The 24,726-nt window shown below is 39.9% G+C and overlaps 1 protein-coding gene across 1 annotated transcript in view; it reads left to right on the forward strand.

The window, feature by feature from the left end:
• Positions 1 to 24,726, forward strand: part of fgf11a (fibroblast growth factor 11a) — a 78,079-nt gene that overhangs the window by 48,755 nt on the left and 4,598 nt on the right. Inside the window, exon 3 of the mRNA XM_044098266.1 lies at positions 1,724 to 1,827. Coding sequence (XP_043954201.1) covers positions 1,724 to 1,827 — 104 coding nt within the window. The remainder of the gene's footprint in view (positions 1 to 1,723; positions 1,828 to 24,726) is intronic.

The raw sequence follows: 24,726 nt of genomic DNA on the forward strand, positions 1-24,726 counted from the left end.
CGTAACTAGTGAATAGAAAAGTAACCCCTTTCATTCACGTCTTATTTTCTTTCCTGAGAGGTAAATAAGAAAAAAGATATTCTGCTGTGGAAACCCAAATAAAACCATAGCAGTTGGTAAAAGTAATTTTCTCAATATAGAAACCTGACAGTTGGCGAGTTAAGTAGTTGCCACCAGGGGGCCTCCAAGAGCACACCAAACTAGAATTAAATATATATGTTCGGCTCTTTGTGTGGGAAATATTTCTGTGTTTTTTTTTAGGGGCGTCATTGTTAGTTGCTATGGAAACGGGTCTGTGCGTAACCTGGCCAACGCAGAGATCGAGAAAGACGTGATATTGAGTTGTACTTCCGAGCCACACAGAACCACTGAAAAACAACGCGCTCAGCTACATGAAACTGGAACCACAATGAACAGATGCATCATGGGATATTCACATGCATAGAGTAACACAGTATTTCTCAAACAGTGGGTGGAAGGAGCTTTGCTATTTCCTTTTTTCATGCTTGACCGATAAACATTTCCTCATTTGTAAAGCAGATATTAACTATAACGTTACAAGATGCTCAGCATTCCTCACTTTAACACAGCTTGGTGTGGAGTTCTCATAAAATTACTTTACAACTTCATTCTTATCGAAAAACGCTGGTTTGTCTAGATAAATGATTAAATATTATCAGATTCTCATTAGTATTTCGATTAAAAATAACAAAATAAAGTTAAATATAAAATCATTAACAGTTAAACGGACCAGTTTGAATAGTTTCCAATATATCATTTGGAGCATTTTGTGTTTTATTTATGTGGATTATGACTATAAAACATTTGCAGGTCCATTCTAATCCAGGAAATAGTCTTTCTCCTGGAATAAGACATTTCCTTCCCAGCCAAAAAATGTGGAAAAGAAAAGTGCAGCAGTACAGCATTAAACTTTTTATCTATCTAATTTTTATTGTGATGTGTTTTATGGTGGAGTCTGGTCGTCATGACATTATGACAGAGCAGCTGGAGGCTGTAAATGTCAACATCACTCAGCCGGCCGTGTCACTTCCTGTTAGGAGCGCCTTCAGAGGACTTAAAGTCTGCAGATGTGAGAATAACAAAGATCCTCAACCACAGATGTGTCATCATGGGTACACAGATAGATGCCAATGTTTAGAAACACCAAAATCCAGAACAAAATTCAATGAAAGAAAAGAAAATTAATGTCAAACACAAGTAAAGTGTCTGAACACATAAAGAGGGCGACTGCTGTTGTCTTTATTGTGACGTTTTGTTTAATTTTTCAGCTCTTTTCTCTACTGTTGTGATCTATTCTGTTCTATAAGGTTGTGTGACTTCTACTACTGCTGATAGTTTCCTGAATGTTTTTTTCTTTCTTCTGATTGAATTTTGGGGTTTATCTGTTGAGCTGTAATAAATCCAGGCTTCCTGAAGAGGGGATCCAGTTAAACTGCATCACCGACTCAGTTTAACTGTGTCAGTAAAGATACAATCAGTTTTCAGCAGAGTCACACGACGCCACTTTGTAATTTATTGAGTTTGTAAAGCTTCATCTGAAGTATCTGTCTCTGCAGCGGCCGTCCGGTTCGAGCAGGTTCAGCCTGTCGGCACCAAGAGTTCATTTTTTACTCCTTTTGTTTCGTTTTGTTCTCGTCTTCATTGGATGAACTTGTGAATGAATTATTTTTCTAACGCTGTTTGTTGTTTTTGTGTCCTGCAGTGCAGTTCAACTTGATTCCTGTGGGACTCAGGATAGTGGCCATCCAGAGCACCAAGACGGGGCTCTACGTCGCCATGAACAGCGAGGGCTACCTCTACACATCGGTACGGTCAGAACCTGAGGCTTAGAAACCCGACGTGTGGTTTCATGAAACCCGCCCTGGTTGGAGAACCTGGTGATTTTACTCCTGCTGTTTGAGATGAGCCCAGTATGAGGAACCAGGCTCCTTCTAACAGATGTAATGTTCACATATTTCACAGGTTCATTGTGCTTATGGAGGCTTTTAAAGTCAGACTGTGTGGTAAAATCGCTCAGCTGAATATCAGGCTGAACACTGATGGCCTCATATTCACTTATTGCCAATTTTTCATGCTGAGCTCTGTTAGACTTTAAATTACGTCATTGCATCAGCAGTACAACATATACTTTTATTTAAGGAACCAACAGCTCTGCACATTCAGAAACATATTTTGAGCAGTGGCGCCTCCAACGGGGGGCCAGGAGGAGCCATGGGCCCCTCCAGAAAAATACCGGCCAACCCACAGAATCAGTTCCAAGCCATAGAGAGGTGTACAGTCATCTTCTTCATTCAAAACATAAATGTAAAACCAAATAAATAAACAAATTTGTCCTTTTTTTTCCCTCTACACCCCTAACATTTTTACTGCCCCGGTCTGACCACCCTGTTAAAATTTTCGGCGAGTGCCACTGATTATGAGATGAGACTTACTTTTCCTACAGACTTATTTTCTTGGGGAAATATTGACTAAAAAGATTGTGCTGCATCTTTTTCACAAAGAGGAGGATTGTCGGTCAGTTAGCATTAAAGTTAGCAATTCTTACCTACCTCTAAATAAAAAGCAGCATATTATAAATGACTGGAAGGGCTATGTAGCGCCACGTTCTCAAAGACTAACGTTGTTTATGACATGTTTTTTACCGTCGCCTGATAACTGAACGTATTGTTTCCACAGGTTGAAGCAGATATAAAAATATTGTAATTCTGATTGCCAGGTGTCTCAACAATAGAGCAAAAGCACAATAAATGGAGACTAAAGTAAAATGGGACGCAGCTGTCCCATCGATTCCCAAACCTTTCTTCCTACCAACTACCAATGACTAAAAGCCACAAGTGCCAATAAAACAGTTTTATAACAATTATAATTGATTTAACCTCTCTCAGTTACAATTTTTCTCTGTTTTACAATAATTATGCAAACTTTTCTTATTAAATAAATCTTTCCGCTATGGTACTTTCCAACAGTGGGATCCCCTCAACCCAGAGGTGTCCAAACATTTTGTCACGTGAGCCAAAATAGTGTAAAAGTCACTCACTCGCTTAATTTTCAGAATTCTGACTTTTGATCAGAAAATTCTGACTTTTTTCTCAAAATTGAGATTTTTTTTCCCCTGAACTCTGTCTTTTACTCTGAATTCTGATTTTTGTCCTCCCAGATTTTTGACTTTTGATCTCAGAAGATCAGAACTCTGTGCAAAAAGTCAATTTCTTTTTTCTCCAGTTGTCCTAATCCTGTCCAGTAATCCTGTGCTTCCACGCCGCTGTGCCTACACTACTGAGGTTTGAACATCAGAGATTTTGCTTGATGCCAGCAAACATTTGCATACCAAACAGGTTCCTGTTTTTCGCTCACGGCAGAACGCGCCGCTGCTCAAACAAACCCTCCTCTGGGCTGTTTAGCATAGATGTGCAGGTGAGAAGTGACAGATTTAACAGGTGGATTGAACCCAAATAGAAGCACTTCCTGCCTCTGACGGCGGGATGTATGAGGCCGTTTTTGAAGTGAAGCAACGCGTCTGAGCGGAGGAGAGCGGGTTTCTGTCACATTCAACAACCTGGAAACGGGTGAGGAGGAACCGCGGAGATGAAAACCGTCCTCATGCTGCCAGATAAACAGAACCAGAACATCGCTCAGCTGTCGAGAACCGGGCGCCGCGTCATGTCGTCCTGCAGGCTTCACACACGTTCACACTGAATTCATCTGATTCAGATCAAAGCTGGTCTTTAGAAAGACTTCAAATCAGCTCAGCTATTATTGAAACAGCTTCATTTCTCACTGAAAAATTTAAAAAAAATCAACCTTTAATTTGGGAATAAGAGGGAGGAAAAAAGTCCCATGTTGAGAAATTTATGGAAGCATTTTTGTTTTTATGTAAACCTTGCAGTATTTCTATTGTGTTTCCATTTTGTACGTCCATCAAATTCCTTAAAAAAATAACACGATAACAAAAATTATATTTGTCTTTGTGAGGCTCAAAATTTATTTACCGTATTTTCTGGACTATGAGTGACACTTTCTGAAGTGTTTTTGCTTATTGTTAGGTGTGGCATTTATATGTTTTTTTCCTTTTTTGACCGATGCATTAAAAGTTAATTAGGGCCTGAACTTTAATGCACTAATTTCACTTAATTAATTACATAGATTTTAAACGTGCTGGAGTTCCGCTTGGTTGCTAGGTAACGGGCTGGGCTTGGCCGGGGTTGCTAGGAAACAGTGGATTGAAACAGCTCAATTTCCAGAAAGCTAAAACATTAACATATGGCCAAAGAAAACACCTGGGTGTTTATTTAAGCGTTAGCTGTTTTAGAAGCAGTTGAAAGGCAAATGGACATATAAAAATGTACAAAATGTGAATTTTGCATAACGGCTCCCTTTTAAAGAGACGGAGGCCCAATGTCCAGGCCTCAAATACACCCATGATGTAAATAATACCTCTTTTAAGTCATCTTATATGTATTCTGCATTCTTTTTATAACAACTGAAGGTAATACAGTTACTGCGTTGTGCTGTAAAATGTCACTGCATGCCTGAAAAAATACATAAAATCACCACTTTAAATGCTTTAAAATGGTCCAAACTTTTTCCTCTAACGAGCTCCAGAACATGTCAGGCGTTGTAACCTCTCCCTGCAGAAAGTGGAATGTTGTACGAACATAAACACCCCCAGTAAGCCGGCGTATTCCCGGCTGTTCTCCTGTCAGAGAAGAAGGTGACCCATTTTCACCGAGGGGAACAACCACGGCAGGCGGAGAATCCTCCGAGAAAATCCCTCTGACAGCGGACAAACCGCCAGGACACTTTCTTCTCACCAACATTCAAACTTTTGTTTGTAGCCAAGAAACGACATGAGAAACGCTCAGTTTGTTGCCTGAATGCGTCACATGGTCTTGATCTTGCGTTTCTGTGAAGTCGGGACGTTCTGATGCGGAGGTTTTGTTGGAGTAACCCCAGACTCGCGGCGTTTCTGCCGGGCGGCATTAATCTTTCATGGACCTCTGTGGCGCGTTGCTCTCCCTCTGCAGCCACACACAGATAAGGAGATAATTACAACACTTATTTAAAGGATTGGGAAATAAAACACCCCCTCCCAGCTGGTCGGCGGCCAGCAGTGACTCGCAGGAAGACAAAAAGTACTTTTCCACCCCGTCGTTTGTCTTTGTTCCAGTCTGATTGCTTGTTTTTTTTATTTTGTCTGAAATCCCTGAATACCTTTAATAAACATTTCTGATGACGTCGGTTTACCCTGATATGATATTTTTATATTTAAAAATGTTTATTTTTATCTTCCATTTTGAATGAAAGAAGTAATTAGAAGGCATTAATTAACGACGTTGTGATGTTTAATATTTGCTTTGTTTAGCAGCTGAATCAGGAAAATTATAAGAAATCTGGATTTCCAGCCTTTCTATATCAGTTTATTTCTATCTTTTGATCTTTTCCTTTTTTCTTCCATCCATCTTTACATTTTTACTTTTCTTCTAATCTTCCGTCTTTCATTCGTTCCTTCAGGTTACCTTCCAGCGCGTCATTCTGCTTTTCTTGATTCCTTCCTCCCTACCTGCTGCAGTTAGTTTGTTTATTCTTTACTTTCTTTGGTTATTTCCATCCTTCCCTTCATCTTTTGTGTTCTTTCCTTCCTTCATTCTCTTCCTTCTTATGTTCTCATTTCCTTTTTTTTCCCTACCTACCTTCCTTCTTTCCTATGTCTGCCAGTAGCAGCGAGTACATGAGCTTGATTGACAGCGTTAAGACCCTCCTCCTGGCTCTGATTGGTTGCTGGTTCTTCAGATGGCTACAGCCGCTCACAGAGGAGTTGGAGATCAATCTTTTCACAGATTATCTGTTACACAAACTGTAATAATTTAGTGACAATTTTAACAAACGTAAAAAAAAATAATAATAATAAAAAATGTAAATAAAAGTTTCATACTGCAGCTTTAAATAAATTTGAGTGTCCCCATGATGGTGCCTCATGTTTGCCCAGGGCACCAAGCAGGCTGGGACCGCCCCTGCTGATGTGTAAATGAGATCTGTTCTGCTAAAGCTAAACATTTACATTTATATACAATAGAATAGAACAAGAAATAGTTTTAAAATCTAAGTTTTAATGTTTATTTACTTGCTTTTTTGCTTCCTGGTGCTAATCTGCATAATATTTGAGCCCGGTTGAGAGAAACGGGCCGTCGGGTCGGGCTGAGCAGCGCGACAGACCGAATCTCAGCTCCAGTACTTCAGACGGGCTGATTGTTGTCTGGAGGGAAGGAATGATGGAAAGATTGGGGTGAAAAAAGAGAGAAGTATGGTCTGACAGGACCGGACTGGGAGCGAGCTTAACTTCTCCTCTGGGAGCAACAACCACCTCCATCCTTCCTCCTCCTCCTCCTCCTCCTCCTCCTCCTCCTCCTCCTCCTCCTCCTCCTCTTCCTCCTCCCCCCCGTCTCACTTGTTCAGCTTTTGCTCGCCTGTCAGTCTGTCTTGCTCCCTGTCTGGTCATCTCTGTCTCTTGTGGCTTGTCGTTTTTCTCCTCTTTGTACCATCCATTGCTTCTTGTCATCCTGCGAGCCTCTTTAATTCAGAAGATGGATTCTGCTTGTTCCCCTCATGAGTCCTGGGTTTGTCCTCTACGTCTGTCCGGTTCTCCTCTCTTTCTTCTCACCACGACCGCCTCACATCTGTGCTTCAGTCTGATAAACTGATAGCCTTGTAGCACAGCTATCAGTCTAAGTTATTTATTATGTATTTATTCAGGATCTGAAACATTTAACTGTGATAAAATAAGAAAAACAGAAGAAATCCCTGAGGGACAAAGACGTTTTCACAGCACAACACAAACACAATAAAAAAATTAGAACATTGTTTCTTTTTTGTTGATTTATTTTCAGTGATAGCATACCTAGAAAGTTGAGTGGAAAGTAAAAGTGTGGTAGCTCAAAAAAATAGAATATTGTGAAAAACTGACAGCATATGCCTAGAAATCTGAGTGGAAAGAAAAACTTTAGCTTCTCTAAAAATTAGAATATTGTGTATAAAGTGATATATACCTATAAAGTTGAGTGGAAGGAAGAAGTGTGGCAGCTCAAAAATGTAGAATGTGGTGAAAAAATGGAATAGCATTTGCCTAGAAAGTTGAGTGGAAGGACGATGTGGAATTATGCAGCAACTCAAAAATAAAAATGTTATAGAAAACTGGGTGTAAATAATAAATGTAGTAGCTCAAAAAATATGAATATTGTGAGAAAAAAGTGATAAGCATCATGTACGTAGCAATACCTGCTGCGTTGATGCACTACTTCATTAAAAAGGAAAATACTTTTAAGAAGCATGACTCTTCTGTTTTAAAAGATAAATTGATTCTCATATAACTTTATAATTTTCAGTCTTAAACAAATGAATGTGAAATGAATCCATATTTTTCTGAAATGAGTGACAACCAACTGAATTGTTAAAGAAAGAGGCTGACATGTTGGCCAGCAGAGGTTAATGGAGGACTCCTGGTTTCAGCTCCATTGTTTAAGGCTGCTGGCGCTGCTTACCTGCGGGCGCCACCTGGAAATTACTTCCTGATAAAAATAGTGTTCAGCCACGGACCTGGCCCACTTTATTAGCTGTGGAAAGCCTTCCGGGTGGAGGGAGGGATGAATGGTTTAACAGGCTGATGGGGAGAGTCTAAGCCACGGAAAGCAATGAACTCACACACACTCACACACTTTCCCCCACATCCCCACAAACACACGGGTGCAGCCAGGTATAAACAATCTGACAGAGGCAGGCAGACATAATTGGGTCGGACTCGATACCCGGGACGGGCTCTGGCCAAACTCTCTGCAGCTAACAGGGGAAAGTTGAGCAAAGTCTAAACTTCCCTCAGATAACTTCAGGGATGCACACAGAGAGATGGGTCCAGACCCACTTTGGAGGAACACGGCGCTTTAATAGATTGGAAACACCCACACTGAGCCGCCTCTACAAAACAATACTGTGGCAGTTTCTATGCAGCTTCTATGCAGCACAGATCTGGAACAAACTGAAAAAGTGCCTGAGTTACTGATTCAATGTGTGCAAAGCTTCACTGATGTTCTGCTAATGTTGGAAAAACACTTTTTGAAATTGCGTTATTTCTGTTAAATAATTAACAGAATTAAAATCTCACGTTGGGCGTGCTGTGGTGGAGTAGGGGATAGCGTGACCCCCCGTTTGGAGGCCTTGATTCCTCGACGCGGCCGTCATGGGTTCGATTCCCAGGTATCTTCCCCCTCTCCTTCCCTTTTTCCTGTCAGCCTACTTTCATATTAGGGACACTAGAGCCCACAAAAGACCCCTGGGAAGGAAAAAATAAATAAATACATCTCATTTAATAAGTCAGTAAAAAACTAAACCTACCACTTCCTGTTGTGTTCTTTGTCGTTTCCACCAGTAGTAACATTCTGTATTTCCATTGCAGTTTTGTGAAATACACCAATTTTGATACTGTAAAAAACCAAAACATCTTATCCTATCCCAAAAACCTGAGTTTTTGGTTGAAATTGGTGAGTTTCCATTACGCAAATTTAGTTTTGTAATTCCAGTTTACACAATTATGTGGTCAAACAAAATGCAGTTATACTTTGAATAACTGGTAGTTGGACGCTGCTGCTTGACTGGTTCTAGACTCTTTTTGCTTAATGCTGAGTAGTTTTTAGCTTGAAATTTGAATACTTAGTCACTATAAAGAAGATGTTGCCTTAAGTTTAGCTGCTTAATTTACCTTGACAACCAGTTGCTACTAACAGTCGTTATTGTGACTCCGAGGGTGTTTTCATGCCAGTAAACTGGTTTGATTTGAGACCCTATTTGTTACATTTTCAGCTGCTGACATTCACTGAAAAACATGTTCCCCCATTCGCCTGTGGAGGCGCTGCACCAAGAACCACTGAACGCAACACTGAGCACAACTTCCTTCTTCACACAATGTAAACCAAAATGGATCAGCATCAGATTTTGCAGTTGTAGGATTTCTCTTTTGTCTTGGGTGAAATTTCTACCACTGGCGCAAGATTCAAATGTTTGTTTTGATTGTATTTACCCAGAATGCACTTTGATGTAGTCCACTTCCTGTTTTTGGAGCAGTTTATGGTTTGCTTGGAGTTCATTCATGAATTCAGAATGGACCAGAGTTCACTTAAGACAAACCAAGACAGAAGTTTTTAGGCAGACCAGAGTTCACTTCTGTGGTCCTCATCAGAGTTTCATTATGCATTCACACCTCCCCAAACAAGCTGGACTTTATGTGCTGCTGGGAATGTAGCCTTAGTCTCGATAGTGGTGGTAATGTTGAAGACCCTTTAACCAGACCCAAAGGGAGTTTGGTTAGTAACGCTTACTAAGACCTTCCTGTTTGTTTTGTTCCTCTTGCTCTTTCTGTGTGGCCCTTTCTCAGGTCTCCACTGGGGGCTTGTTAGGAGACGGATGGAGCTCCTGGTCTGTAAATAGGGAATGCCTCTCCTCACATGACTCTCCTGGAAGTGGAGCCAAAGACATGAGCAAGAGAATAAGAGGAAGTAGTGTGTAGTTATCTAGAAAAAGTAAATATGTTGGTCTCCAGAAATTACTTCAGGGTTATTGTGCGGAACAATAACAACAGCCTTGCTGCCTTTTAACTGCTTTACTCAACGCCCTGAAAGGCTGGATTTAACTGCTACACACGAGAAAGGTGTATTTATGGCACATTTTACACCGTCATTACAAAATGCCTACCCTAATGGTTCTGAGAAGTTCACAAGCTTTTTTTCCACCGTGAGCTAATTCCTGTAAGTGGACTGTTCTTCATCAGTTTTATACAGCAGCAGCTTCCTCCCTCACAGAAGCAGTTAATTGGGATGGATGGTCTTTGGTGATAGAGAGAGTTACCACATCCATCATCGGACGGCGCTGTGTAGCTGAGAGCGCTTCGTTTGTCTGTAGAGACCGGCTGAGAGTGAGAATGAGAGCATGGATGGCCTCTTCAGCTCTCGCTCTGCTCAGCTTTTTTATGGCTTTAAAAGTAGGAGACGAAGCTGCTCCTCTGATTTCAGCTGTTAGGTTATATAATAGGTTTGAGTTTGGGGGATATTTAAATAAAAAAGTTAAGTTCACTTAAGGGTAGACAATATAGCTGAAAAACATAAGCATTTCATATCAGTTGATGCCTATAATTATTGATAAGGGTTTTTTATATATATATTTTAAATACAGCCAAACTGGATGTGTGACCTTTGTGTTTTTATCCACAGTTTTCACTCCACGTCCTTGTTTTGATTTTTAAGCAGTTATAAGGCAAAACCTGAAACTGCTGCTGTGGCGGTTAGCAGGTCGTTGCTGGGTAACTACAGAATGAGTGAGTTGCTAGGTAACCACAGAATGAGTGAGTTGATTCCACCAACCTAGCTTAGATAGTAGCCATGGAAGGTTGAGCATCTAAAGTCTTTCCTCTGCCTACATTTCTATATTGTTATTGATACGCATTTGATTATAAAATCATAATATAATATAATTTTATATCAGCAGAGACTTGAATCTTGACTTGACTTTTGGAAAATATGACTTGTAAACATTTCTATAAAGTATAAATATGTTTTCACGTAAACACAGCCGAACAACGGGGATCTCACAGTGGTAAAAAGTGCCAGTGTGTTGGTATTTCACTCTGATTTAAGTAAACTTTTCGCTTGCTGGTTGTTTCTGCCGCCCCCTTTTGGCAAGGTCAGGAATTAGCAGAAATGTTTTCTATGAAAATTGTTTAGAAAGGTGGGATTTTGTTTGCTTTAGTGCATTTAGGCTGATGGTTGAAAGAAAATAACCTAATTGCAGCTGTTAAGACTACAATGGAATATTAGGGTCTTGGTAAACAGTAAAAAATGAGAACATTTCTGCCAAAAAACTCAACAATTTTAAGTTTAATCCCAGAAATTTGGAAATTTTATTAATGTCAAAATTAAATTTTTTGAGACTAATAAAATTTTCAAGTTTTTCTAAATAAATTCCCAGTCTAATCTCAAAAGTTCTGATTATTCTTCTAGCAAACTTTCAACTTTTCAAACTCAGAAATGTCCATATTTTTTTTACAAATTTTCTGAGATTAATCAAAACTTTTTGAGTTTTTTGACATAAATGTAATCCTGTGTTCTATGTGTCTCAAATTGCCGTAATACTCCGTCTTATGAAACTAAATTTTTATGAAATTTATTCAGCTCTCACGACACACCAAGTACCATATAAGTAAAATATTTTTTAGATATTTACCTTCAGTTATTTGCATATAAACATATTTATAGATGTAAAGTAAAAGTTAAAGGCTCTGCAGCAGATACTGTTTCATTCTCAACCAGCTGCTTTGACAGCTGCTAAACTGGCAATTAGTCAGTTTCCTTCAATAATGTCTTTTCTCAGAACAACCCAACACACACACACACACACACCCACACACACACACACAGTCTGCGTGGTCAGACCTCCCGCTCCTCCTCCTCTGACCTTCCTCACCGGCTCTTTGGATGGGAGAAACGACGGCTCCTTTCCTCTGAGTCAGCACTCTTGTTTCCTTTCCTGCCATCCGTATTTCTTCCACTCTTCTTCTTTCCTTTTTTTTCCTTGTGTTTTTTCTCCGCTCTTTCTGCTGTGCCGTGATGTAAGTGTGAGGAAGATGGAGGGGCGAAGTTAGAGAAAGATGAAGAGGGAGGGAGTTTTGGAAAATCCCCAAACACACGGCGAGGGTCAGGCGGGCAAGGTGAGAACCAGAGGACATCCCTCCATCCCTCCTTCGTCTCTCCTCTTCCTCCCCCTGCAGCTGTTCTCATTATAAGTGTGTGTGATTTCTGTGTGTTTTCTGTCGACTCGTTTTCCTCGGTGTGTGTTTGTGTTTCAGGCTCAGATCTCGTTTATTATTCCGTCTGTTCCTGACAGACGCCGCATTACTCCAGTTTCTCCATGTCGTCCAACCAAACCAAATGTCAGAGGTCACAGCAGACCAAACACCTCTCTCTCTGTCTTTCCTCTCTCTCTCTCTGTCTTTTCTCTCTCTCTCTTTTCTCTCTTTTCTCTCTCTCTCTCTCTTTTCTCCCTGTTTCAGCTTGAGGTGTGAAATTATTGCATTTTCCTCGTCAGCAACTCAAAGTTGCTCATCAGGGTTTAGAAGAACTTTGAGAAAAACCTGATGGTTGGATTTACATTCAGTTTATTTTCTGATTTATTAAGAGTAATTGTGTCACTTTTTTATTTTTGTGTGCAAACTGATTACAGCAGCAGAAAAATTTAAATATGATGACTTTTTTTCTGTTTTTATTTAAATTAGTTTTCCTTTCATGGTTTATTTGTGGTTTAATTTGGATTATTTTGTTTTCTATTTTGTTTCTGTTTAACACATTCTATTTTTACATGATTTTTATTTAAAGTTTTTAGTTTGTTTTGTGTATTTTCTCTCTTTTTTAAATTGAATTCTTTTTTATTGTTTTTGATTCGTTTCACTTCAGTTTTATTTAGTTTAGTTTAGTTTTCTCACTATTTGTCTTTAATAATCAGATTTTTTTCTTTGCTTTTTGTCTGAAATGAGTTTTGAGATGTTTTTATATTTATTTTGTTTTGTTCTTTGCCTATTTTCTTCTTATCATTTATTCATTATTCATCATTATTTTTATTTAGTTTACTTTTAACTTAATTTTTCTTTTCCTTTTTGTGTAAAATATGTTTTGTTGTTTTAATTGTTTTCTATAATTGTTTTTTTCTTATTTTTACTTAAGTTTTAAACTTTTTGAATGATGTTTTGTTTCCGCAGTGAAAACGACGCGTCTCTTTTCCTCTTGATCGTTTTTCTCCGACTGAGACAGAAAAAGTGACGCATAAAGCTGAGGCAGACATTTTGAAAGTTAAACTAAACGACTTCAAAAGGCAGCGAATGTCGACGTTTTTCATCTTTTGCTTCAAAGCTTTTCAGGATTTGATGATCAACTTGCAGCGGTGATGACGAAGCAGATTGCTTTCGTCCGGGTTTTCTTTATTTTAGTTAATAAACAACAATGGCGCCTTTCTTCAGAGAATTGATTTGCAGCCCCCTGTGATGCTTCCTCAATTAAAGTTGTTTTTCTGCTCATTTGCTCAGATGATAATCAGCTTCACGGATGTTTTGTGAGGCCAACCTTCGCCGTTGCCTGATTCTTATCCTGCTGACCGGAGCGTCGCTCACGTCCTGAAATGATCCCGTTTGTTTCGGTTAAGATCCTGCACATCAATCTGAAGCCTTGTGGTTTATTCATCAGATTTCTTCATTATTTAAGCAATTTGTGTAATGTAGAAGCATTTGATGCAGAGTTTCTACTACTGGTAAAAGGATAACTTTTTTTTTTTTTTTTAACTGAAACAATTATTGAAATAATCTTCAACAAACTTAGCAATTGATTTATCTGGAGTATAGAGACACATAAAGAGCCATTTGATAAAAGAACAATACACGTAAAAATTACATATTTAGTTTGGCCGGGTTCAGCTTATTTATCAAAACAAACAAGACTCTGGCCATGTCAAAAACAGAGCAACGTCCAAGTTAATGTTTCTTTTTATGGACCATTTCACTTCTTTTATCGTTTAGAAACGCCCATATAAATTAGCTTATGCTATAAGCGTGGCCTGGCTTATAGCATAAGCTAAATTAGCTAATAGCTTATAATTTAGCTGCAAAAATCCAAAAATATGTGGCTTGTATCTAAATCAACTTACAGCATAAACTAGTGAATAAGCACTGCTGTTTTATTCAGTTTATTGATGGTAATGTGTGTCTGCCCCTTCAAATAAACGTAATAAATAAACATCCAATTATTACTCAGTTAATAGTCAACAGATTAGTCCTGCTATATCGAATCTTAGGCAATAAAACCCTTATTTTCTTACTTATTACATTTATGGTAAATTCCTGTTAAACAGTTAAACAGACTAAATGATAGAAAGTAACAATGAATGTGAATATTACCCTGTGAGTCCCAACTTGGTAAAACATTACCTAATTTAGCTTTAGCTTCAGTTTTAGATGAGAAACCTGGAAGTCCAGGAAAACAATCTAGAAGTTCAGGAAAACAACCTGGAAGTCCACGAAGACAACCTGGAAGTTCAGGGAAACAACCTGGAAGTCCAGGAAGACAACCTGGAAGTTCAGGGAAACAACCTGGAAGTCCAGGAAGACAACCTGGAAGTTCAGGAAAACAACCTGGAAGTCCAGGAAGACAACCTGGAAGTCCAGAAAAACAACCTGGAAGTCCAGGAAAACAACATGGAAGTCCAGGAAGACAACCTGGAAGTCCAGGAAAACAATCTGGAAGTCCAGGAAAACAACCTGGAAGTCCAGAAAAACAACCTGGAAGTCCAGGAAAACAACATGGAAGTCCAGAAAGACAACCTGGAAGTCCAGGAAAACAATCTGGAAGTCCAGAAAAACAACCTGGAAGTCCAGGAAGACAACCTGGAAGTCCAGGAAAACAATCTGGAAGTCCAGAAAAACAACCTGGAAGTCCAGAAAAACAACATGGAAGTCCAGGAAGACAACCTGGAAGTCCAGGAAAACAACCTGGAAGTTCAGGAAAACAACCTGGAAGTCCAGGAAGACAACCTGGAAGTTCAGGGAAACAACCTGGAAGTCCAGGAAGACAACCTGGAAGTTCAGGGAAACAACCTGGAAGTCCAGGAAGACAACCTGGAAGTTCAGGAAAACAACCTGGAAGTCCAGGAAGACAACCTGGAAGTCCAGAAAAACAACCTGGAAGTCCATAAAAACAACCTGGAAGTCCAGGAAAACAACATGGAAGTCCAGGAAGACAACCTGGAAGTCCAGAAAAACAACCTGGAAGTCCAGGAAGACAACCTGGAAGTCCAGGAAAACAATCTGGAAGTCCAGAAAAACAACCTGGAAGTCCAGGAAGACAACCTGGAAGTCCAGGAAAACAACCTGGAAGTCCAGAAAAACAACATGGAAGTCCAGGAAGACAACCTGGAAGTCCAGGAAAACAACCTGGAAGTCCAGGAAGACAACCTGAAAGTCCAGGAAAACAACATGGAAGTCCAGAAAAACAACCTGGAAGTCCAGGAAAACAACATGGAAGTCCAGGAAGACAACCTGGAAGTTTTAGAAAGCATCCAGAAATAGTTAAAAACCCTGTTATTTAAAAGTGCAGGCAGTTTTGAGCTGATGTCAGCCACTGTGCTAAAGTTTTGGTGCCACAGGAAATGCTTTGGCTCGGTTGGATTGTGAGGAGAGCAGACAGCAGGTCGTGACATCGGGCTGAGGATGTGATGTCATAGACAGGCAGCCGGCCGCCTCAAGCGTCTGAAGCCAGATTTATCCCTGGGATCTTCGATGACATGATTAATCTCAATCAAAGAGCAACTCAGGAAAACTAACTTCACTGAACAGTTTTATGACACAGATGGGTTTGAGCAGAAATGTTTATAAAAACGAATATCTCCGCTACGACGTTTTAATAAAAATATGTCAAAGTTCTCAGCCACGGGAACCTGTAAATATTTCCAAAAAAGGTTTTTCTCATCTTCTCTCCAACTTCCTGAGATCCGTTTGGCACCAAGCAGTGATCTAAACCAAACAAGCCGAGCTACAATTTCTGGATTATTGGCTGAGTTTTGTAGTAACTATTTACTGAATTACATTTACTTGAGTAACTTTTTTGTACTTTTAGGAGTATTTTTGATTTTATTTGAGTGATTTTATTCTGAAGTATTTCTACTCCTACTTGAGTAAAACTTCTGGATTTTCTACCCACTGAATGAAAAATAAACATGATTTAACCAAAAATTCACCAGACTCACACCTGCAGTTTGTGTTAAACTTTCATCAGTTTTTTATTAAAAGAAACTGATTTGGAAAAATTTCATCTCGTCTGATTTTATGTTTTGTTACTAATATGAATTATTGTCATTTTGGTCCTTAAAATACAGAAATTTGAACTTAACGTTATGTTTTAGTCCGTCTGATGATGTAATTTGTAAATATTAAATGGTTGATAATTTGATCAGTTACTTTTACCAAATACCTTTTTAAATTTTACTTGAGTAATTTCTTGGATGGCTACTTTTGGTTTTACTCTGGTAAAAATACGTTGAGGTATTTCTACTCTGACTTGAGTACAATACTTGGTGACTCTACCCACGTCTGTAAATACATAAATATCCACATAACAACATGCTGCTAAATGCAACTCGGCGTTTTCAGACGTCACAAGTTGAGGGATAGATAATGTTTGGCTCTGTGAAGTTTCTGTATCAGCCTGTTTGTTCACCATAAACGCCTGGTTCAGGTTTATTTTTCGTTCTGGTGCTCATTGACCGTTGGCAGAGGTCTCATGTGGAATCAATCCCCGCTCTGAGCGAATGGGCGGCTGCTTGTTCAGCGGCGCTGAATGATGTCAGACCAGGAGTCCGTTTGTGTCGCCACCGGAGACTGATCCGCTCTGGGTCCGGTTCCTCCCCGCCTCGTCTCTCATGTCGTTTTCCCGCCGTTTTATGGTTCTTCTCTTCCCCTCCTCCTCCTGTTTCTGCGCGGCTTGTCTGTGGGAGTGAGTGATGAGGGACGGAGAGGGTCCATCCGTCACCGCGGATGCTGCGCGTGTCGGTGTGTGAGTGTGTGTCATCTGGCGCTGGGTGGCCTCCCACTGATGTACGGGGGATCCGTCATGTCTTTCTGTCACAACAGCAGACATGCATGAGCGGACGTACACACCCCGAAACACACACACACACACACACCCAAACACACACAAAATCTGGCTGCTTAAACTGTCTCTCACTTTGCCTCCTAATTTAATTAACCAGTGTTTGATTAAGCTATTATTTAAAATTTTTCCGTTTCTCTTTCTCTCTCTCTGTTTTAGTATAATTAAAGCTGACGTTGTTATGTAAAGCTAATTATTTAAATAAGGCAATCCTAAAGGATATCATTTCAGTTGGAACAAAAACAAATATGGGTTTTTACAGCAGCTCTTATTGCTTTTCTTCCTGTTGTTTTGTATCTGTACAAAATCTTCTTACCAAGTAATTTAGGTCAAATGTCCAGAGAAAATATTGCAGCTGGGATGTGTATTTAAAATGAATTATTTAAAAAATGCAACACAAAAGGTAGTGTTAGTTGAAACAAGAGCTCAAAGAAAGACAAACGATCATTTTGTATAGTTGCCCTTAATACTTTTCTGCCTGCTGATGTATCGGTCTGTTGTCTCTTGGTTTGAAGTCAAGCTAAAAGCTAGCCCAAATCAAGCTAACAGCTATGTATCGTGATAACAGCTTTGGATTTCATAGTAGGTATGTTGCACACACAGAGTATTTAGGAATAGTGAAGCATCTAGTGTTGATTTGTTGATGGGGGACCCAATAAAAATCTGCTTTGGGCCCCAAAAAAGGCTTGGACCGGCCCTGGTCTGTGGCACTTTGTCATATGAGACATTTTACTTAAGTTTAACTAAACACTAAGTTTAAAATGTTTAAAAATGTCCAAATGGACTTTAAAAACAACCGGAGTTTAGATTATGTCTCGTGTCTTGAGTTGTTTTAGATACAAATAGAGATCTTCAGAGGAAAAAAATAGACTTACTTCTTGTTTTGAGCGCCCCCTGCTGGCCACCGGAGGAACTGCATCATTGATAATAATGTCTCAGTTGTTTAGCAGGAGGAGAAGGAAAGACAGGCAGAAGATGGAGGATCAAACTGGTTAGGAGTTCAGGATGTAAACATGAGAGGACAGTGGACCGCCTGTCCTTTGAGGCAAACAGGAAGTGACCTGTCAAAGCACTTCCTGTTGTCTGCCAGAGTCGTCTGTGCACAGATGTGCACCTGTCTCCTGTGAGCCTGCTGTGAGAATAACGTGTGCAAACGACGCCTAATAGTTTGTTTTCCCATTAAGCTTCACGGCGGCTGATGAGTCTAACTTTCAAAGCTGCTGGAATAAAAGAAAATTTTAAGATAGTTTTACAGTGAGGTAGAAAACTTTGATTTGTTCATCTATAAAATTAATTATTTTAGTTTATTTCTGTGTTTGATGCCGTTTTTCTATTTCCATGCTGTTTATTTTTTATCAGGTTTAGATTATTATTATTTAAAAGAGCTTGTTCTTAATAACAATTTAGAAATATGAATATTTATTTTAAGTGGGTTTGCTTTAAGAAGTACAGATTTTAATTATTTTTTTTATTTAAGGATCCATTTTCTAGGTCCGGCCAAGTTTTCTTTTACTCCCGACGTTCAAGGGGAAAGTAATACAAATCTTTAAGATTAAAACATTTTAAAATGTTTTTTCCCTTGAGGAACATTTTGTTCCTGAATAAAAACAAAATTTGACCAACTGTGTTTTTCTATTAAGCACTTCTAAATTTAAAATATATATTTATTTCAACCAACAGAGCTGGAAAGATGGGGTTTTTTTAATCTGTATATTTATTTGGCTTATATTTCAAGGGCAAGTTAAAATTAATTATAAAATATATTTTTTCTTCTCATCCAACACAGGAAAAAAATGTATTTGCATAAGCAAAAGAAAACAATATTTTTTTCTGATCTCCAAAAGTCACAAATTATTGCTAAAAATATTTTTCTGATATTTCTAGAATAATTTCAAAAATTTTTAAGAAAAAAAAGAAGAAAGTTTCTTTGTTTGAAATGTTGAAAAATGCTAGAAATCAAATCTGAAATTTTGTAATTAATGTTTATGGATAAAATTCAGAAATTTGTTTCTATTTTAAAATTTTTAACTTTTGTAGCTCAGAAATATCCATGTTTTTCCTGAAAAATTTCTTAATCTCAAAATTTCAGAGATATTTGGCAGTGTGCTGCCTTTTGTAAGTCATTTAGAACAAGAGGTTGAAAACTGCACTAGAACGCCCTCTGCTGGATATTTGTTATATTGTTTTGGTTACGCTAAAAAAGAAAATAGATCCAAGATGGTGGAACGCAACACCGAACGGTTTATTGATTAAGCTGACTGTTATCCTTATACGTTGTGTTTCAGACAAGATTTGTTCGTAAGTATTGGTTAATTGTCTTTGTTTTATGTAACTGTAGCGTAAATAATTGTACGCTGAAGTCGTTTAGGAAAATGTTTTTATTTTAGCTCGTAGCAAGAATGGCTAATTTGCTATGTTCGTTTGCTAATACTAAGCCTTGTATGTTTCAGTTTACGATGGCCAAAGAGATGGCAGTGGTCAGAGGCCACTCTTCAATAAACAAGTAAAACAGATAAAGAAGTTTGGTTATTGGAGCGTCGTTGTCTGGCTGTCTAGCTTGCTGAAAGATCGAAAACTCAGGGCGAGGACAGCACAGTAAAGAACATCAGCGCAGCGGGCCACAACCACGAGGAGATATTCAGCAAATTAATCACGAGCCTGCGGTCAAGTAAAGCAGATAACATGGAGAACAAGGATAATGCAAGCAATACAGACACAAGTTCTAAGTCTACACGCTCATGTTCGTCCAAACGTTCGTCCATAAGTTCTGCAGCATTAAAAGCACGAGCAAAAGCAGAGGCTGCACGTGCTCAGTTGGCGATTTCAGAAAAAGAAGCAGCCATAATGAAGCAGAAAACTGAACTCGAAGCTAATTTGCATATTTTGAGTTCTCAGAAGGCTGTTGCAGCTGCAGAAGCAGAAGTTGCAGTTTATGAAGAGGAGGAGGTTCTCTCAAAAATGGAGCAGGACTATCCATTGGTGGGACCACCTGCCAGCCCAAAACAGCGTCTGACGAGTATGTTCAAAAACATTCAGACATTAGTTTTGAAGGCTTCTTGTTACCAGCAGATCCACTCGCCTGCCATAAAGCTGCACGTGAACAGTGTGAAAAAGCCATGAAAGAAGAAATGGACAATAACAGCTCACACAATGCGGAAACAGCTAAGCCTAAAGTGGCGCACATTGCACAACAGAGAGAGCGACTGAACCCCCCCATTCTACATCCGTTCCACACTCCTCAAACATCAACAGAGGCACAAGGTGTACAGGAGATTACCAAATACCTTACACGGAGAGAAATGTTAAGTTCAGGACTTTTGCAGTTTGATGACCACCCAGAGAATTACTGGTCATGGAAAATGTCATTTCAAAATGCTATTAAAGATTTGAACGTTACAGCCCAAGAAGAGCTAGACTTAATGGTCAAATGGCTGGGAGCTGAGTCTGGACAACAGGCAAAAAGAATCCGCTCAGCCAACGTCTTTAGTCCAACTGTAGCACTGGACCTTGTGTGGCAAAGACTGGAGGAATCTTATGGTTCTCCTGAAGTAGTGGAAAATGCACTGTTAAAAAAGATCGAACAGTTTCCCAAACTCAACAACAGAGACAATATAAAGTTAAGAGAGCTGGGTGACATTCTGCAGGAAATTGAATGTGCGAAAGATGGAGGATACTTACTAGGACTGTCATATTTGGATCATGAGTCAATCCCATTGTGGAGAAGTTACCCTATGGACTGCAGGAAAAATGGATTGCAACAGGTGCAAAGCACAAAGAGGAACATAAAGTTGCCTTTCCCCCTTTCAGTGTTTTTTCAAGATTTGTAAGACAACAAGCCAAAATAAGAAATGACCCAAGCTTTGATATCACACCTGCCAACGCAAGTTTCAAAAAAGAGAAAAGCTTCAAAAGCAATAACAGGCAAGTGATTACTGTTCACAAAACAGACATCCCTATAGACGCTAGTTCATTTCAGACTAGTTACAGTAAGCTTATAGAAAGCCCCGACAAGGTTTGTCCTATACATAAGAAGCCTCATCCACTTAAAAAGTGTAAAAGTTTCAGAGCAAAACCCATAGATGAGCGCAAATCATTTTTAAAAGAAAACAGAATCTGTTTTAAATGCTGTGGTTCTACTCAGCATCTAGCAAGGGACTGCAAGGTGCAAATAAAGTGTATGGACTGTGGCAGTGACAGACATTTAGCAGTGCTACATCCAGGTCCACCCTCTGCTCCATCTGAGAGCTCTGAAGCTGGTAAAGATGATGGCGGGGAGACGCAGGATAGTGCAACTGTCTCAGTTGTTTCTAAGTGCACAGAAGTCTGTGGTGATGTAGATATCCCACATTCATGTTCAAAAATAAGTCCTGTGTTAGTCTACCCAGAGGGAAATAGAGAACAGGCAAGAAAGATGTACGCAGTTCTTGACGAACAAAGTAACAAGTCTCTAGCTAAGTCTCAGTTTTTTGAGCTCTTTAATATTAAGACACGCTCAGACACTTACAGGCTCAGGACATGCTCAGGACTGTCAGATAATGTTGGCAGAACAGCATTAAACTTCACAATTGAGTCAATAGATGGTAGAGTAAAGCTCCCACTTCCAAACCTCATTGAGTGTGACATGATTCCGGACGACAGAAGAGAGATTCCGTCTCCACAAGTTGCTATGAAGTTCCCGCACTTACAGAAAATAGCTGAAAAAGTGCCTCCTGTAGAAGAACAGGTACCTATTCTTTTGCTCTTGGGAAGAGACATCATTCAGGTTCATAAGGTCAGAGAGAGAATCAATGGGCCACATAGTATGCCCTATGCACAGCGTTTAGATTTAGGCTGGGTTATAGTTGGGGAAGCCTGCATGGGGAAGACACATAGACCCCATAATGTGAATGTGCTTAAAACCCATGTTCTTCAGAATGGCCGTGCTTCTTATCTCTGCCCATGCCCCAACATGTTTCAAGTCAAGGAGTCAAGTGGTTGTAATTACCAACTCAGCACCACACCTGCCTTCCAAAAAGATATTGAAAATACAGCTATCAGTCAGCTTGGAGAAACGGTGTTTGACAGAACAGAAGATGATGACAAACCAGCATTGTCAGTAGAGGATAAAGAGTTTATTGACATTATGGTAAAGGAAGTGTACCAGAATGAAGGTAATAGCTGGGTGGCACCTTTGCCATTCCGCTCTCCTAGACCAGAGCTTCCAAGTAACAGAGAGCAAGCGCTCAAACGCCTCCAGTCCCTCAGGAAAACACTGGACCGGAAGCCTGAAATGAAAAGACAATACACAGAGTTCATTCAAAACATGCTGGACAACGGCCACGCAGAGGTCGCTTCACCTTTGGACTCAGACAAAGAACACTGGTACCTACCATCCTTTGGTGTGTACCACCCACAAAAACCTGACCAGCTGAGAGTAGTTTTTGACTCAAGCGCAGAGTTTGAAGGACTGTCCCTTAACAAAGTCTTATTAAGGGGACCTGATCTAAACAACACGCTAGTAGGTGTTCTTATGCGTTTTAGAAAAGAGCCAGTAGCATTTTCAGCTGATGTGCAACAAATGTTTTACTGTTTTGAAGTGAGAGAGGACCATAGGGACTATTTGAGATTCCTTTGGTATGAGGATAACGATACCAACAAAGGCATTTGTGACTACCGAATGAAGGTTCATGTCTTCGGTAATAGTCCATCACCAGCTGTGGCTATTTACTGTATGAGACGCACTGCAGTTGAAGGAGAAGAAGAGTTTGGTCATGATGCAAAGCAGTTCATATTGAGACATTTTTATGTTGATGACGGCCTTTCATCCACAGCAACAAGAGAAGAAGCTATTGAAATACTCACAAATGCACAAAACATGCTGGCTCAGTCAAATTTAAAGCTACATAAAATAGCCTCTAATGATCACAAAGTAGTAGAAGCATTTCCTGCTGCAGAAAGAGCCAAAGATCTAAAAGACTTGGACTTAGACAACATACCCCTGCAAAGGAGTTTGGGGGTACTGTGGAATCTCAAAAGTGACTGTTTCACTTTTCATGCCACAACTGAGAAAAAGCCATTCACCAGAAGAGGTGTCTTGGCCACCGTTAACAGTTTATACGACCCATTAGGGTTTGTTTCACCCATCACAATGCAGGGCAAAGCTCTTCTCCGTGATCTATCCACAGAGCAGAAAGACTGGGATGAACCACTTCCTGTAGAAAGAGAAGAGGAATGGGACAAATGGAGAAATTCGCTGAAAGATCTGGAGCAGCTGCAAATACCAAGGTGCTACTTCTCATTTTCCCAGTCCGTTGCTGCAAGGAAAGAACTGTGCATATTTTCAGACGCTTCCACCATGGCCATAGGAGCAGTGGCATACCTGAGAGCTCTCGACAGTGAAGGTCAGTGGCACACAGGTTTCATCATTGGCAAGTCCAAAGTTGCCCCCCGACCCGCTCACACTATTCCTAGATTGGAATTATGCGCAGCAGTTTTAGCTGTAGAAATGTACGAACTCATTAGAGATGAGATGGACATTGAAGTGGACACTGTCAGATTTTTCACAGATAGTAAAATCGTCCTCGGTTACATACACAACAACACAAAGAGATTTTATACTTATGTAGCCAACCGAGTGATTCGAATCAGGAAGAGCACACATCCAACACAGTGGTTTTACATATCCACTTGTGACAATCCAGCAGACACAGCCACTAGACCGATCCCAGCTTCCACATTAGCTTCCACAAACTGGTTTAGTGGTCCTTCCTTTTTGACACTACAAGACATTGAGACATCACACTGTGATAGTTTTACTCTCATTGACCCCGAAACAGATACAGAGATCAGGCCTGATGTGAAAACCTTTGTTACCAAAACCTCAGTAATGCAGCTGGAACCATCTCGTTTTGAAAGATTCTCTCATTGGATGAGATTGTGCTGCACTATTGCATCACTAAAGCGTGTGGCGGCATCATTCAAGAAAACAGACACAGAAAGTAAAGGCTGGAAGTGTTTCAGTGACAGTAACACTGCAGGAGAAGTATCCAAAGCAGCTAAGTTTATTATTCGCAGTACAAAGTGAAACATTCAAAGAGGAGCTCAGGTGCATAAAAACAAATCAACCACTTCCAAAACAGAGTTGTCTCCAAAAGTTGAACCCTGTTATTGATGAGGAAGGACTTCTCAGAATAGGAGGACGTTTGGCACCTGCTAACCTAACAAAAGAGGAGAAACATCCTGTCATTATTCCAAAGTCTCATCACATATCTATCCTTCTTATCAGATACCATCATGAGAAAGTAGCGCATCAGGGGCGTCATATAACAGAAGGAGCACTCAGAGGAGCTGGATTTTGGATTACTGGCAGTAAAAGACTTATTTCTTCCATCATTCACAAATGTGTCATTTGTCAAAAACTTAGAGGACAAATACAAACTCAAAAGATGGCGGATTTACCCATTGACAGACTGTCAACCATGCCACCGTTCACTAGTGTGGGACTGGATGTTTTTGGGCCCTGGACAGTCTCCACACGTCGCACCAGAGGAGGAAGTGCAGACAGCAAGCGCTGGGCTGTACTTTTCACCTGCATGTCCACAAGAGCCGTGCACATTGAGCTCATCGAATCAATGTCAACATCGAGCTTCATTAATGCACTAAGAAGATTCTTCTGCATCCGTGGACCTGCTCAAATAATTCGTTCTGACAGAGGAACAAATTTTATCGGAGCATGCAATGAACTGCAAATTGATCAGACAGACAAAGAGCTGAACACCTACCTGCTGGAGAAAGGGTGCACATGGCTATTCAACTCTCCCCACTCCTCACATATGGGTGGATCGTGGGAGCGTCTCATTGGAGTTGCAAGGCGCATCCTGGACGGTATTCTTTTAAAAACCGGACACATTCAACTCACACATGAAGTGTTAAGTACGTTCATGGCGGAAGTAATGGCAATAATGAATGCAAGACCACTTGTACCAATTTCAACTGATCCAGACAA

This window comes from Gambusia affinis, linkage group LG18 (genome assembly GCF_019740435.1).
Source record: "Gambusia affinis linkage group LG18, SWU_Gaff_1.0, whole genome shotgun sequence".
In the NCBI taxonomy this organism is placed as follows: Eukaryota; Metazoa; Chordata; class Actinopteri; order Cyprinodontiformes; family Poeciliidae; genus Gambusia; species Gambusia affinis.